A 15153-nucleotide genomic window follows, 5' to 3' on the forward strand; every position below is an offset into this window, starting at 1 on the left:
TGTCTACATGCTCTTTGCCTACAGGGCTCAGCCCTCCCCACGAACGTTCAGTCCAGCTCTTCTTCATCCCCCACATGAGAACCTTTTAGTGTTTAAGGGCACAAGTGTCAAAAGTTACTAATTTTCCTGAAAAATCCACTGGGAAAGAGGATGAGAAACTCTGATTAACCAAAGTACTGGATCTAAAGGGTAAATATGAAAATTAGGAAAGAAGCATCTGAAAGAAAATATGTGAAAGAGTGACTGTCAAGTCAGTGTAAAGAGAGTGGCCATGTAAAGCAGAGTGACTACAGTAATAAGATCAATGCAGCCCACAAGCCCCAGAGCACATGTTGATTGACAAGGATATCTCCGCCTCTGTTGAGGCTGCAGACAGCTGCTCTGGAGAAATTTCTACTCGATCCTTCCTCTTATCAGAACGTCGTAAGATGATGACAGAATGAATATGTACAATTCGGACGGTGTCAACCTAAAAGAAAATCCATAAAAATGGTTACTCCTGTTTCTAGCTAAAAACACTTGTCTCTCCAATTTCCTATTAATTATAAGATTGTATTTTATTACAGTATCAGGTTAAAGAACACATTTTAGAAAACATATTTTTGTCATGAATAACAAAGTATTTCAAATGAAAGCCACCCAACTTCTCTATACATACTATATTATATGTATATATTTCAAAAAATATATAAATGTTAATATTTAGTTCAAAGAAGTACTTTTTGAATGGCAAGGAAGAAATCATTTGATTAACTATGGACAAAATACAAAAAGAAACATAAATAAGAGTGCTGACATGTTTAAAATGCTAATGACATGGGTAAGGGGCAAACATCATACATGAAGCTACACTAAAACACTGGTCTATTATTCAAGAAGCTGAGATCCAGAGGATCAAAGTTTGAGGCAACCCTGGGCAGAAAGTCTGGTAGACTTCATCTTTAAAATAACCAGCAAAGCCAAGCACTGGTGGTTCATGACTGTAAACCTAGCTACTCAAGAGGCTGAGATTTGAAGACTGCAATTCAAAGACAGCCCCAGCAGCAAAGTCTTTGAGACTCTTATCTCCATCTAACCACCCAAAATCCTGGAGTTGTGGCTCAAGCAGTAGAGCACCAGCCTAGAGCAAAATAGTTGAGCTCAAGTCCCAGGACTGTCACAGACACAGACACAGACACACAGACACACCAAAGCCAAAAATAAGAAGTATGTATTGTTCACATTTGTAGCTTACATTATATCACTAAAGAACTAAGATTTTGTTTTCCATATTCTCCTGGCAACTTTAACTTTTCAACAAAAATAATAAAGTTGTCTAACTAGTTCAGCTTCTCAGTTTCTAATTTTGTATAGACATACAAATATAATGACAGAACAGTTACTAAACTGAAAGAGAGCTAACAGACTGGGAGAAGATCTTTACCAGCAATACACCAAAGGCCTAATATCCAATATACACAAGGAGTTGAAGAAACTAATCCCTCCTTAAGCTAATAAACCAGTCATTAAATGGGAAAAGGAGCTAAGGAGAGACTTCTCAGAAGATGAGGTAAGAATGGCGAAGAAACACATGAGGAAACACTCATCATCCCTGGCAGTAAAGGAAATGCAAATCAGAACTCTGAGATTCCATCTCATCCCAGTTAGATTGGCCCACATCAAGAATTCAGACAATTGTTGGCAGGGATGTGGGGGACAAAGGAACCCTTCTGCACTATTGGTGGGAATGGAAACTAGTACAACCACTCTGGACAGCAATCTGCAGATTTCTCAAAAACCTAAACATCGACCTTCTTTACAACCCAGCCATACCACTCCTGGGCATCTACACAGAACACCATGAGCCAGGGTAGGATACACAAATGAACAGGATATGCACATCCATGTTCATTGCTGCACTATTCACAACAGGCAAGGATATTTTTAGGAGAGGAACACAAAGGCACAATGCCTATGTGCTTCTGATCATATAAAATAATGTTTATGGAAATGATCTCCAGGAAATGGAAACAAGAGACTTTTTCTTTGTTGCTGTTTTGTTTTCTTTTCTTTTTGTCTTGTTAGTTTATCTGTCTTTGGGAGGTAAGGGGGGGCACAGAAATGGAGGGACAAAGGGAGAACAAATGCAGTAGTGGTACTAACGAGACACTAAGTTGAAAACAAACTATACAACTTGTGGATGGGGACGGGAGGGAAAAACTGGGAGAGAAGGGGTGACATTGTTCAAAAAGAAAGTACTCTTTACCTGACTTATGTCACTGTAACCCCTCTGTACATCACCTTTAAAATAATCATTTTAAAAAAGGAAAAAACAAGGCCACCTTTGCACATCAAATGCTTAGTATTCTTTTAATTACAGCTGCTTCTTTTTCATAAGTAAGAAAGATATCTGGCCTAGAACGTACTGCAAGCAAATATGAATAGTTCTACTTATCAAATCAAAAGATGTTAAGCTCCTACATTATTTAGTTGCTTACAATTCCTAATACCATGTGGTCTATTTCATGGCATTTTGACATAGTCAGTTCTACTAACAGGTGCTTTCAGTATTTTTTTTTCATCTGGTAGACTCATTAAATTTCTTAATCATCCTATAAAAATCTAATCATTTTCTTCCTTTGTAATGTACACACATTTACTTCTGCCAGAAAATATATTGTGTGCTATGTATTGGCTCATAACCAACAACCCACAAGATTGGAGGGTGTACATGAAAATAAAATGTTCTAAGGTTCTAAGTATAAATAGCCCCCAACCTACGATTGTAAAATTAAGTATTTTTTTTCAACTTTATCTTGGTGCACAATGCAATGTATGTTCAGTAGACACTGCACTTTGAGTTTTGGTCTTCCATAGGCTACGGCATATACTATGATGCTCTTTGGCAAAGCTGGACAGAAGCAGTGAGCTACAACTTTCTGTCAGCTAGGCAATCATGGCAGGAAAAAACTGATACTATAGTGTGTTGTTTTACTAAGCTAGGATATTTGATAGTTTAAGTGCATTGGGCATATTTGGTCTACAATAGTTTCAATTTACAGAGTTTATTAGTATATAACCAAACGGTAGTCAAGGTATATCTGAATTATTGGGGAAATGATAAAAATAGATGTATTAAGAGTGTCACAAATCAAGAATGCATAACATGCAGAATAACCACTACAAGGAGAGTAAAAGAATACTATAATAAATGCAGTATCAAAGTACAATAAATTATTTAATTAATCTAAAAGAAGGCAAGAAAAAATATAAAACAAAATTAAGCTCTTGCCAGTGGCTCACACCTGTAATCCTAGTTACTTAAGGAGGTTAAGATATGACAATCGAGATTCAAGCCAGCCCAGGCAGGAAAGTCTGTGAGACTCTTATCCCCAATAAACTACTCAGAAAATGCCAAAAGTGGCACTGTGGCTCAAGTGGCAGAGTGCTAGCCTTGAGCACAAAAGAGGCGCAGGGGATAGCACTCAGGCCCTAAGTTTAAGCCCCAGGACTGGCAAAAAAAAAAAAGTCAAATAAAAAGCAAAATGATGACACATAATGCATATATAGTAATTATTAAATATATTAAATATAAGTTGAAGATCTAATTAAGGAGATTATCAATGGCTAGATGGGTGGCACATGCCCATAATCCCAGCTATTCAGGAGGCAGAGGGAAAGGAATCATATCAGTCTGGGCTAAGATAGCCTTAGGACCTGTTTCAAAAATAAAAACACAAAAGGCGGCAGGCATAGTTGTGGTGAAGTACTTGCCTAGCATGTGTGAGGCTATGGATCCAATCCCCAGTATTTAAAAACATTAGACTGGTACTTGCCCATGTAATTGTAACTCCTCTGTACAGTATTCTCACAATAAAAAAAATAGACTGGATTTTTAAAAACTGTTAATAAGAGACATATTTAAAATATAGAATATGAACAAAATGATCACACACACACACACACACACACACACACACACACACACACACACACACACACACACACACACACACACACACACACACACACACACACACACACACACACACACACACCATGGCAAAACAACCTACAAAGGTAAGTTTGCTAAACTCAAGAGTTTCTTTTCTTTTTTTTTTTTGGTCGGTCGTGGGGCTTGAATGCTGGGCTTAGGTGCTATCCCTCAGCTCTTCAGCTCAAGGCAAGCGCTCTACCGCTTGAGCCACAGTGCCACTTCCAGTTTTCTAGTGGTTTATTAGAGATAAGAGTCTCACAGACTTTCCTTGTCCAGGCTGGCTTTGAACCGTGACCCTCAGATCTCAGACTCCTGAGTAGCTAGGATTACAGGCGTGAGCCACGGGCGCCCAGCTCAAGAGTTTTAACATCTAATTTAGGCAGTATGAATTTATATAAAATTCAAGATAAGAAAATTGTTAAAAAAAATCCTCATACATTAAGACCTCAGTGGATTTGACTGAGAAAGGTAAAGTAAGTGCTATAGACTATTGAATTATAGACTATAGAAGTTTAACTATGAAAGAAAGTAGAAGTAGTGATTAGAGGAAAATACAGGGTTGAGTAGTCTTTCTTTCTGTCAAAATGAGACTAGTTTAAACACAGGTGATAGAAAAAGTTACACGGTCCAAGAATCCACAAGATCTGTAAGTAAGGTGCACCTCTAGATAGGAAGATATCTTTTTTCATAAAGGAAATATGGTTATTTTTGTCAACTAGATTTCGAGACACCTAGGTTTCAAGAGCATATCAGGGTTTATACAGGCATGTCCAAAGACAGTTGGCATGTGCAGCAGAGGCTGAGAGGAAAAGGCCCAACCTGTGGATGTCACCATTTAAGAAATAGGTTGGGTACCTGGATGAAATAAAGGAGTAAGGAGGAGGAAGCCAGCCAGTACATGGAAGTTCCATTCTTCCTGAACAGATGTGTTGATTGTTTCTGTCATCACCAATGGATATGTAAGATTCCAGCTTTCTGCATGGGCTTACTAGCAACTTTCCAAGACGCTTCCACGCCTTTAAGCCTTTGGATTAGGGCTGTATCATTGTTTCCCTTTGTGCTGAAGCTTTCATGCCTTTAAACTGAGCAGCTACCAGATTCTCTGATCACCATTGAACTATACAGTCTCTGATGTTTAAGTCAATTTAATAAATCCCCTTGTATAACTGTGTATGTGTATGTTTGTGTCTGTGTTTGTATGTATGGGTGCATATACATGTATATTCTTTTGGTTCTATTCCTGTAGAGAACACTAATACAAGGGGAAAAAAAGCTATGTGCAGTGAAGAAATTTTGTAAAGTGGAGTTTTGCCTAGTTGCTTTGGGAAAAGAAAGTAAGGTATTTTTATTCTATTTTACAAAAGCACTGGTCTGAGCCAGGCACCAGTAGCTGACACCTACATAACCTAGGCTACTTAGGAGGCTGAGATCTGAGAACTGTGGTTTGGAGCCAGCCTAGGCGGATAAATCTGAGAGACTTATCTCCAATTAACCAGCAAAAAGCCAAAAGTGAAGGTAAAGCATTAGCCACAAATGGAAAAGCTGACTGAGAGTGCAAAGCCCTGAGTTCAAGCCAGAGTACTGGAACAAAACAAAAAAGCATAGATATGTGATATATTGGAGGAAAAATTAACTGGTTTTACATACAACTAGACTGGAACATGCCAGAAAAGGTGGAGTGTGGCTGTAGACAGAAGAAAAAAAACCAAAGTAGCGTAACAACTAGGATAACATGAATAGTTTGATTGTATAAAGAAATGGGGTTACTGAGATTATCTTGGGATTTGGAATTAGGGGGTTACACTGATGAGAAACACATGCTAACAGGCAGTGACAGGAGGAGGATGAGGACAAGGACAAGGAGGAAGAAGAGGAGGAGGAGGTGGAGGAGGAGGAGGAAATGCAGTTTGTCCATTTATAGTCAGAAATAATTGTTATGGAAGTGTATAGGAGCACATGACCTAATTTTCATGTAATCAGCATCCCAGTAATGAAATAAGCGTAAGTGTTCTGATGTGTTTATCCATTTTGATGAAATATTATAAACTACTACAAGGAATAGAGAATTAGTTCACATTTCTAATGAGTAGATTTTTTTCATCAGATTTTTACTAGAAATAACAGTGTACTCATTCAAAAACTGAATTAATACTCTGGCTGAGGTCATCAAAATACAGAAATATCTCCGCAGTGTTAATTTCTGTCATGCAGAATTCAAACACACATACCTTTTCAGCAACTGTGCGTGTTTCAGTTCCAGTACATAGAAATTTGTAGTCACTCCTATTGGGGAGAGAGTAGGGGAAATAAAGGGAGGGGGTAACTGGAGTTTGGAATAGAAAAAGGAGCTCAAGCTAATTAACAGGATTAACAAATTTTACAATGGCAACCTTACTAGGAATGTATTAATGGCAATGTAAGGTACAACTGGACCTGTGGGTATAAACGAGGCGTGCTTGAGAAGTACAGTAAGGTATGCTTTGAAAAAGTTTAAAGGAAGTTACCCAAAAAGTTTTACATCTCAAGCGCTGAAGCTACTGGAGATCTCTGGAGTTGCTGTAGAGTGCTCCAAGATGGGAGGGAGAAAGCCATTGTCAATTTAGATGGAGGAACGGATCAACAGGGAGAAAGCATGTGAATGTGTATATTGTTTGCCACAAAAAAGTTACTGGTATCTCACTGACATTTCAAGGGAGAACTAATATAAAATACATAAAGAAAGAAAATGCAATATCATTAAGTGTAAACATAATATATGACACCTTTGTTTCAACCAACAAAACTGTATTTATAAGAGCTTTTACAGATTCACCTATGATCTTAGTTCCTTTTAAAAATTTTTGTATATAGAAGCATATATATGAATGTATACATATATAAATATTTATCTATTTTTTTTCCAGTTTCATGTATGAAAATCCTGTTAACAAGCCAGGAAAGGATCTTTGAAACTCAGGTAATTATATGCATCTGGTTTGACTCTTAATGGTAATATAAGATACAAGAGGTATAAAATGTTACCAAAGTTTTAATAATTTTTCTGTCAACGATGAGTTAGAGATCATAAGACGAGTAAATAATCTTACCTTGTGTCATCATTCAACTAGAGTGGGAAAAAGCAGAAAACATTATTTAACACATTGTGCTTATTTGATTACCGGGATGCAGATTACATGAAAATTCGGTGATGTGTTCCTATATGCTGGCGTGAAAGAAAATGACTTCTGACTGAAAACCGCCAAACTTCATTTCCTCATCCTCTTTGGCCCCTTTTCAACAGCAATACAACGAAAACTTCGGAGTCCATTAAGAAACCCTTCTCTCTTCTTTCTTTGCTACGCTTTAAAAAGCTTTATCAATACTTGCGCTTCCCCGAAGGGAGGCCTGGTTTGGCGACTAGAGGCTCTAACCATGGTCTGCGGCTTCGGAATGCCTAGATGTCTTCAACACGTCTTTCTGGCCGGATTTGCACTTCGGGTCAATGGGGTGATAACCTCAGAAGCATCTCTTCCGCCGTGGTGCTTACGTAGACCGCTACGGCTCGGTCGGAAGAAAAGATGCCCAGCTACAGACCCAAGTACAGATCTTCCATGGATCTTAATCCTGGGCTCCCTGTGGCCTCCCCGCCGCCCCTGGGACCCCGGGACTGCTCAGCAGGTTTCCAATCAGGCCTACTGACCTACTCACCTCCCCTATACACAGACCCATCACCTCCTCCTTTTCTGTGCTCAGAGCGTGGTTGAGACACACTAGAAAAGCATCAGACTCCAGATGAACTGCCTGTACCGCCTGCACCACCTGCACCGCCATCTTGGTCCGCTCAGTCACATCCGCCTAGGGCCCACTCCAGCCAGGGCTCCCGCGCAGCCGCCCCCGCACTCGGCGCTCGGCGCTCCGCCCCGGCCAGGCTTCCGCGAGCCCGCGGGGGCGGAGCTTGGGCAAGCGCGGGGGCGGGGCCCGCCCGGCAGCACCTGAGAAACGCCCGCGCCATTTGGGGCGGGCGTGGCCTTGGGACAGGGAGGGGGCCGAGCGGAGTTGGGGTTTTAGGCGGGGGCGCAGGGACGCCCGCGGGAGAGTGCGCTTCTCGGCCTCTGGGGGACTTGGTCTGTGAGCGGCGCCCCAGGCGCTTAGGCTGACTGGTCCCGAGCGCCGGCGCCCATCTTGCTGGCCCGCCGACGCGCAGCTCGCGCGGCCTACACGCTTCGGGGACAGCCTTTGCGGCGACATCGCCGCGGACGCCGGCCTCTCAAGCCAGAGGGACGCTCTTTTGAAACTCGGTCCCAAAAGAGTTAAGGGTTTGTTTGATTTATTGATTGATTGATTGATTGATTTTTTTAATTTCCAAGTCAGCCAGTAAATCTCCTCCAAGTCTCTCAGCACCATTTCCGGTTGCCGGCCCAAAGTCCCCGAACTTCGGTTCTGGCAACCTCGACCCCGGATGTCCCTCCGCCGGCCCTGGCCCTGGGCTCAAGCCGCCGCCGCCGCCGCCGCTTGAGTGGCCCGGGTGGGGGACCTGGAAGTTTTAGCCTAGCTGGTCTGGAGGCGGAATAACTAGCCAAAGAAACGTTGTATTCATGTGAGTAACCTTTTACAGAAACAGTGCTAATCACTCTTCAGCTGGGCTGGCTGCCGCTGCTTTCTACAAAGGCTTTTTGACATATCTGTTCGAGACAGGGAAGGGGAATTGAAGGACTTTTTAATTCAAGTTCGAAAGTGTCTTACCACATATTAACACGTTTCCTCAGATCCTATCCTGATGGTGAAGTGACACGTAAAAGGAATTTTATTTGGGGTTTTATCGACCAACGTCAGAAGAGTTAAAGTACCCAATTTACCAGTTTACTATTTACATGAGGATTTTAGGAGCAGTACTAAAGCCAAGAAAATGTTTGCATTGCTACCAATCTACGTTTGTTTCTTTTATTTGTTTTTCTGATCCCTGTGCAGTTCCGCAAACCAGGCAGATGTGGCAGTATATTCTTAAGGGAACATTCTTAAGCTGCTACTTAAAAGAAGGTGTTGATGCTTTGCTCTTTTCTCCCAAATCAGTTCCAACTCAAGTCTTCCCACAAACAGGGTCCCAAATCCCGTAGCACAATACCAGCAGCCTGTTTTTACCTAATGCTTATGGATCACATAGCACACATTTCCACAATTAAGTGTGATAAGTATGCAAGCTGGGGAAATGAAAGTGTACAATCACATTGGATCTATTTACCTTCTTTCTTTTGATTTTATGTCATCTGTTACTTTCAGTTAATTTTTCATGGCTACTGTGTCTTGTTTCGATGAGGGCAGCAAGGACTGTTCATCTTTCCTGATGATCTGGGTATTTTGAGTTTATAAAATTCTTTTAGGCACCTTTAGAAAGAAAAACACCTTTGTTGAAGTTAGTCAACCTCATGTTCATGGCTACCTTTTACTGCTCCAACCATTTAAGTGGAGCAGAAAACCCCTTATTAACATTTATAGCAAGCTTACTGTGTGCTACATACTCTACCAAGCATTTCTATACCTTCTATGTATAAACTGCCCTAGTTGGATTTAGGCCCGGCAAATCCTAGCTGTCTAATCTTACAAAAGTTATCTAACTTCTCTGCCTTTACTTCACCTTTAAGTAGAGACAATAGTACCAACCTCATAGCACCATATGTGTACATATGTAAAACATATAACAAGTGCTAAGTACCATTATAATTAATATGTCCTTTAGTTCTCAGGAAACTGAGGTAGCAGGATATTAACTTACTGAAGAGCACAAAGCTTATAAGAGGCAGAATCAGGATTCATTCACAGGCCAGGCTAATTTGGGGGCCTGGGTTCTTGGTAATTTCACCCATTGTACTTGCATAAATTTATTAGATGACTTCAAATAAGTGTACTCACTAATGTTTAAAAACTGTTCACACATCTCAAAATAAATTGTAATTTTTAAGAAGACACAAAATTCATTTTATAAAGAAAAATGATCATTTTATATAAGTTACTACAGAAGCCTTTCTATGTTTCATGTCATCCATTTAGAACCTAGTTTACACAATGCCAAAGAGTACTGTGTTGAGGACAAAATTGCCTCTAGTGTCAAAGTGACACCTTGGGGACAGTCTCTTTTAGTGGATGATGTAAAGTTACCTAAACATATTTTGGAAGCCATTTGCATTTGCAACTAGTACTATTCCTTGGGTTTAATTACTTAGTTGTATGTACCTTGTACCTAAGTTTATCTTGAGATTTTTTTAAGAGATCCATTCTTGTTCAAAGTTCTGAATTTTGTGAACAAGTGTTATGTACAAAAATGATCTCTAGTCAAATAAACTTGGGAAATGTTAAACAATACAAAGTTTCTTTACTGCATAATTTCCTGGACCTTCTACTATTCTGATGTGTTTTATAACTCCCAAACTTATTTAACCCCCCAAAAAAGTGTTGGGAGCAATTGTTATAAGAATCACATAGCACATATGAATGGTGCTCCATTCATTTAATCTGTGGTTTTGTTTTTTTATAGGCTTTGATCTCAGCATTTGCATTTCTCCACAGAGGAGGATGTTTATGGGTCATGCTCATGTAATGACTCCTCTGTCCCTTCATCACTGCAGTTGCCTGTTTCTGGGCCTTGATGTTCTCTGAATGGTAGCACATGCAGGTCCACACAGATGTGCTAAGGGTTGTTCCCAGGCTCATCTGGATTATACAGCATGTTAACCTTTTTAGGGCACAGAAACATATTATGCTGCCTTTCTTCTAAGGATATTTTGTACTGAGTCATAGGCTCACTTTGTAGTAACTCAGTGATTCAGAACATCACCTGCAATCTCTTTGCCCTGTGTTCTATTGGATATTTTTCCTTTCAATGTTGGGATAATGAGTAAGGTTTTCTTTTCATTTAAAAGAAATATAAATGTCAACATGTTGGTTGTTACAAAGACATATCAATGAAGTTCATGTGGTTCTGAATCTTTAACATTGGTTTCTACTTTTAAAAAATTGGCCCACAACTTTTGTGCTAAAAAAAAAATCAAGGCTTTATTATATTTTATTTCAGTATTAGCATTTGCTGAGGTTCTGTTTGTCTCTTCTTTCCAAAGCTCTGGAGAGAAGAGACAGAACAGTTTTATCTGCTAATGATAAAGTGGTTGGAAAAATACAACTAGAGAGTTATGAATTTTAGAAAAGTAGAAAGGAAAAGATATGGATCTTGAGATAAACCTGGAATCTAGTGGAAAGTTTAGTTTGGATACCAATGATAGTGGTGGTACTTGCTACTACAATTGGTGCCGGATAAGATGTAGGTAGCAATTAACGAAGACATCTAAGAAAACTAGTTTTCATTCTGCATGAGAGGTGGTGTTATCATTGAAAGAAATTGAGATTTGGCTAAGGAGAAAAGATTTGGTCTTAGATTAATTTGAAATAACAGAGTATATCCATGTGAAAATAGAAATGTATACAGGCTCAGAGTGAGATCCTCTCAGGTCATAATGGGTAAAGCAACTATGATGCTCTAAAAATTGTTCACAAAGACAAACCATTTCATAAGTCCATAAAAGTCCTTTTGTACTTTCCTTTTAGAGAAGTCAAACTGTTAAAAAACAAAAGCCAGATTCAGAATGTTATACTTGAAAAAGAATTAATCATTAGTGTAGGTTGATACATTTTTTTTTTCTTTTGTCGGTCGTGAGGCCTGAACTCTGGGCCTGAGCACTGTCTGTCAGCTCTTCAGCTGTAGACTAGCACTTTACCACTTGAGCCTCAGCCCCACTTCTGGCATTTTCTTCTTATGTGGTGCTGAGGAATCAAACTGAGGGCCTCAGGCATGCAAGGCAAGCGCTCTACCACTGAGCCACCTTCCCAGCTCCTGATACATTTTTTTTTTCATCTAATGTATCATATGTTGTAGCATCTGGTTTGTTCTTGATAATCTCACTTTGTATGTGCTAATCACCTCCCAAGCTATGCTACATTTTATTTCCTACATAATGGCTACTTCATGGGAATAGGAGGCCTTGTGTCCTGGGACAGATGCCCTAGCTTCATATCTCTGCTATGTGAGAGGTGGATATACAAACTGTACCATGAAGCTATGAAACTGAGTCATAAGAAACACATATAGAAAGTGGAGGCATGGGGGCTGGGAAGGTGGCTCAGTGGTAGAGCGCTGGCCTTGCATGCCTGAGGCCCTGGGTTCGATTCCTCAGCACCACATAAGCAAAATGAAAAAAGCCGGAAGTGGCGCTGTGGCTCAAGTGGTAGAGCTCTAGCCTTGAGCTGAAGAGCTGAGGGACAGCGCCCAGGCCCAGAGTTCAGGCCCCACAACCGGACCCCCCCCCCCAAAAAAAAGAAAGTGGAGGCATGGCTTAAGTGGTAGACCACCAGCCTTGAGCAAAAATGTGCAAGGCCCTGAATTAATTCCTCAACACTGGCACACCCAAAATAATGACAAGGTCCTCAAATGAGATCTAGGGCTAGAGTTGGCCTTACCATCCACTCCTGGAAGTGTGCTTCCTTTCTACTTCTCAGAGTACAAAAGTGCTTCTGTGGACTTCTAGCATGAGGAATAAAAACTTAACTTATGCCTCTCTAGCTCCTGTAGCATATTGAATTGAAACAAACGTACACATCATTGAGAATCTTGCCATTTTTTAAATGGAAGCTGCTTAGAAGTGGTTTTTACCTAGGGAGTATGTTATGCATGTGCTTATTTTATTGCCTTTCTGCCAAAACCACATTTGCCCTTAGGCACCCTATTGTGCATTTTACCTATTACTAACTACATTTTGCCAGGCACTACTTTGAGAATGCAGAGGATGAGAACAGGGCCCAGCCTCCTGTCATGCAAACTACATTAACACAGAACCCACTTAGAAGGCTTTGCCCAAGTGTCACTTCGGTGTCACTTTCAGTCTTTCAGAAAGCTTCAGATGGCACTAGTTCTAGTTAGGCTGTTCAAACAGGTTTGTTTGGTTCTGATAGGTGGTTGCTAATCACCAATCACCTTGCTCATTGGTGAGTTTATTCCAACCCAAAAGTCACACCTGTGTCCTGTGCACGGGTGCTGCAGGCTTAGGTGGAGAAAAGCAGGGATAGAATTGGAACCCAAAGCCCAGAATGGCAAGAGAGGATGTGGGGGCTCCACCCGATCATCTCTGGGTTCACCAAGAGGGTATCTACCGAGACGAATACCAGCGCACATGGGTGGCTGTCGTGGAAGAGGTAACTGCTCATTTTGCTTATTTGATTTTGCATTCAAATAACTTGATTTCTATCTAGTCTCAATATCCTGAAGTCTATGGTTTTGTTTTTGATCATTCCCATTAGGAGACGAGTTTCCTAAGGGCACGAGTCCAGCAAGTTCAGGTTCCTTTAGGTGACCCAGCTAGGCCAAGTCATCTTGTTACCTCCCAACTACCTCTCATGTGGCAACTCTACCCAGAGGAACGCTACATGGATAACAACTCTCGCTTGTGGCAAATACAGCATCATTTAATGGTACACATGTTGCTTAATCATTTTCCATTGTATTGGGACTCCTATAATAGATTACTCTATAAAATTTTTCTTTTTCTGACAGGTCAGGGGAGTACAGGAACTGTTGCTTAAGCTTTTGCCTGATGATTAACCTGGTGAGTATTTCTATTTCTCTGCCTTGCTCCCCTTCCTCATTTTCACTCTATTCAGTTATGGTGATTTTAATGATTTTTTTTTCCAGGTGCTGTGATTCTAGGAAGATATGCTCCTCTGTTCAATTCATTAAATGGCAATCACTTCATCCACCACTGCAGTGCACCCACTCTTGGGCCTGGGGGAGGGAGCGGGTTGAAAAACTGCTCAAGGACACAGAAGTTTAGGAAGGGTCATGAAGAATACTGCAAATGACACTGCAGAGAGGGGGTAACTCAGGCAGAAAGCAAATCAAAGCACGTAGCGATCACATGTAACTTGAAATTGACTTCTTTGGAAATTGCCATAGAACCTTTAATGGACATCATCGGCTGGAACCGGGATCTCATGAATCCCACAAAATCAGCTTGTGCTACCGAACAGATGCCCTGATCACCAAGGACTTGGTACTGATTTAGAGGGAAAAGAGCAGCTCCTAGCAGCATCAACATCCATTTGTCACTTATTTGCCCTGCAGCAAATTCACCTGCCTTTCCTTCTATCCTGTAAATATCTTAAGTTTTGTTCTAGTATTTCCCACCCTAGTACTACCTAATTTAGATTCTGGAGGAGGGATGTTATTTGCACTGTTTAGCTACAAATGCTTCTAGGCTTTTCTTTCTGAAATTGTGTTTTCAAATTGTGAAAAAAGTTGCTGATTAAGACTAGGAGCATTTTTTAAATTCCTTTTCTTGTTATAGATATTTTAAGTAAGCTGGTTTTCATAAGGGCTCTCAAAGAAATCATCTTAGCTACTTAACTGACACTTTGCTCAGGAAGTAATAGCACCAAATATTGCTGATTTCTAGGGAAGTATGTACTGCCTGTAAGGAATTTCCTGAGCTAAAATAGTCATACAGTTTATATACGTTGGGTTTTTACTTTTTAAAACAAATCTTGGCCAGAAGAAGTGGTACACATCTATAGTCCCATCTACTGGGGAGGCAGACACAGGAGGATCGCTTCAGCCCAGGAGTTCAAGGACAGCCTGGACAGCATAGCAACATCACGCTTAACAAAAAATGAGGAAGAAAAAAGTAATACTTGGGAATAATAGGCTACCATATAGTCCAGGCACTATCCTGTGTATTTTATATACTTTGTCACATTTAGTCCTTCCATCAATGCTTTGAGGTAGGTATGATTCCCATCCACATAAGCAGTGAAGAAAAATGCTTGAGTTTAACCCTTTGTCAAGAGTTTCTTCTGTGAATCATAGAGCTGGGCAGTGGGCCAGGACTGCCAAGCTCTGGTGTCAATGCAACATTGATATGATATTCAAAATGAGTTTTAATTTTTATGTCAAGCCATTTATATTTTCCAAAATTAATAAATATTATTAAAATATAGTTAACTCCTCCCATGAATGAGAAGAGTACTTTCAGTGTAAATGCTTTCCAGCAATTATAAGGGCCTACTACTTGTTCCAGAAGAAAATTCCATGTACAGAAGTTTTAAAGTCTTTCTGGTTAAAGAGAGAACCAAAATTTAAATTATTTTTCTTGTTTTAGTTTTCT

The 15153-nt window shown here is 40.3% G+C and overlaps 2 protein-coding genes across 4 annotated transcripts in view; one reads left to right on the forward strand and one right to left on the reverse strand.

The window, feature by feature from the left end:
* Brcc3 (BRCA1/BRCA2-containing complex subunit 3) overlaps nt 1–7846 on the reverse strand; it is a 44729-nt gene extending 36883 nt beyond the window's left edge. The window contains exons 1-4 of one of the 3 annotated variants that reach the window (XM_070039437.1): nt 7664–7846; nt 7063–7079; nt 6205–6259; nt 349–469 (exon numbers count right to left, since the gene is read on the reverse strand). In XM_070039437.1, the coding sequence (XP_069895538.1) occupies nt 349–469; nt 6205–6259; nt 7063–7079; nt 7664–7786 (316 nt within the window). In that variant the 5' untranslated portion in view covers nt 7787–7846. The remainder of the gene's footprint in view (nt 1–348; nt 470–6204; nt 6260–7062; nt 7080–7663) is intronic. The other 2 variants (XM_070039435.1, XM_070039436.1) reach the window with 2 other exon arrangements.
* A 618-nt stretch (nt 7847–8464) lies between these two features.
* On the forward strand, nt 8465–13772 carry Mtcp1 (mature T cell proliferation 1). The gene is made up of 5 exons (XM_070039438.1): nt 8465–8552; nt 13038–13189; nt 13295–13465; nt 13548–13599; nt 13686–13772. Exons 2-4 carry the CDS (start codon nt 13085–13087, stop codon nt 13593–13595), a joined length of 324 nt encoding a protein of 107 aa, XP_069895539.1. The 5' UTR covers nt 8465–8552; nt 13038–13084; the 3' UTR covers nt 13596–13599; nt 13686–13772.
* The last annotated feature ends 1381 nt before the right edge of the window (nt 13773–15153 follow it).

Source organism: Dipodomys merriami, unplaced genomic scaffold (assembly GCF_024711535.1).
Source record: "Dipodomys merriami isolate MVZ:Mamm:240054 unplaced genomic scaffold, mDipMer1.0.p SCAF_3, whole genome shotgun sequence".
NCBI classification, from domain to species: Eukaryota; Metazoa; Chordata; class Mammalia; order Rodentia; family Heteromyidae; genus Dipodomys; species Dipodomys merriami.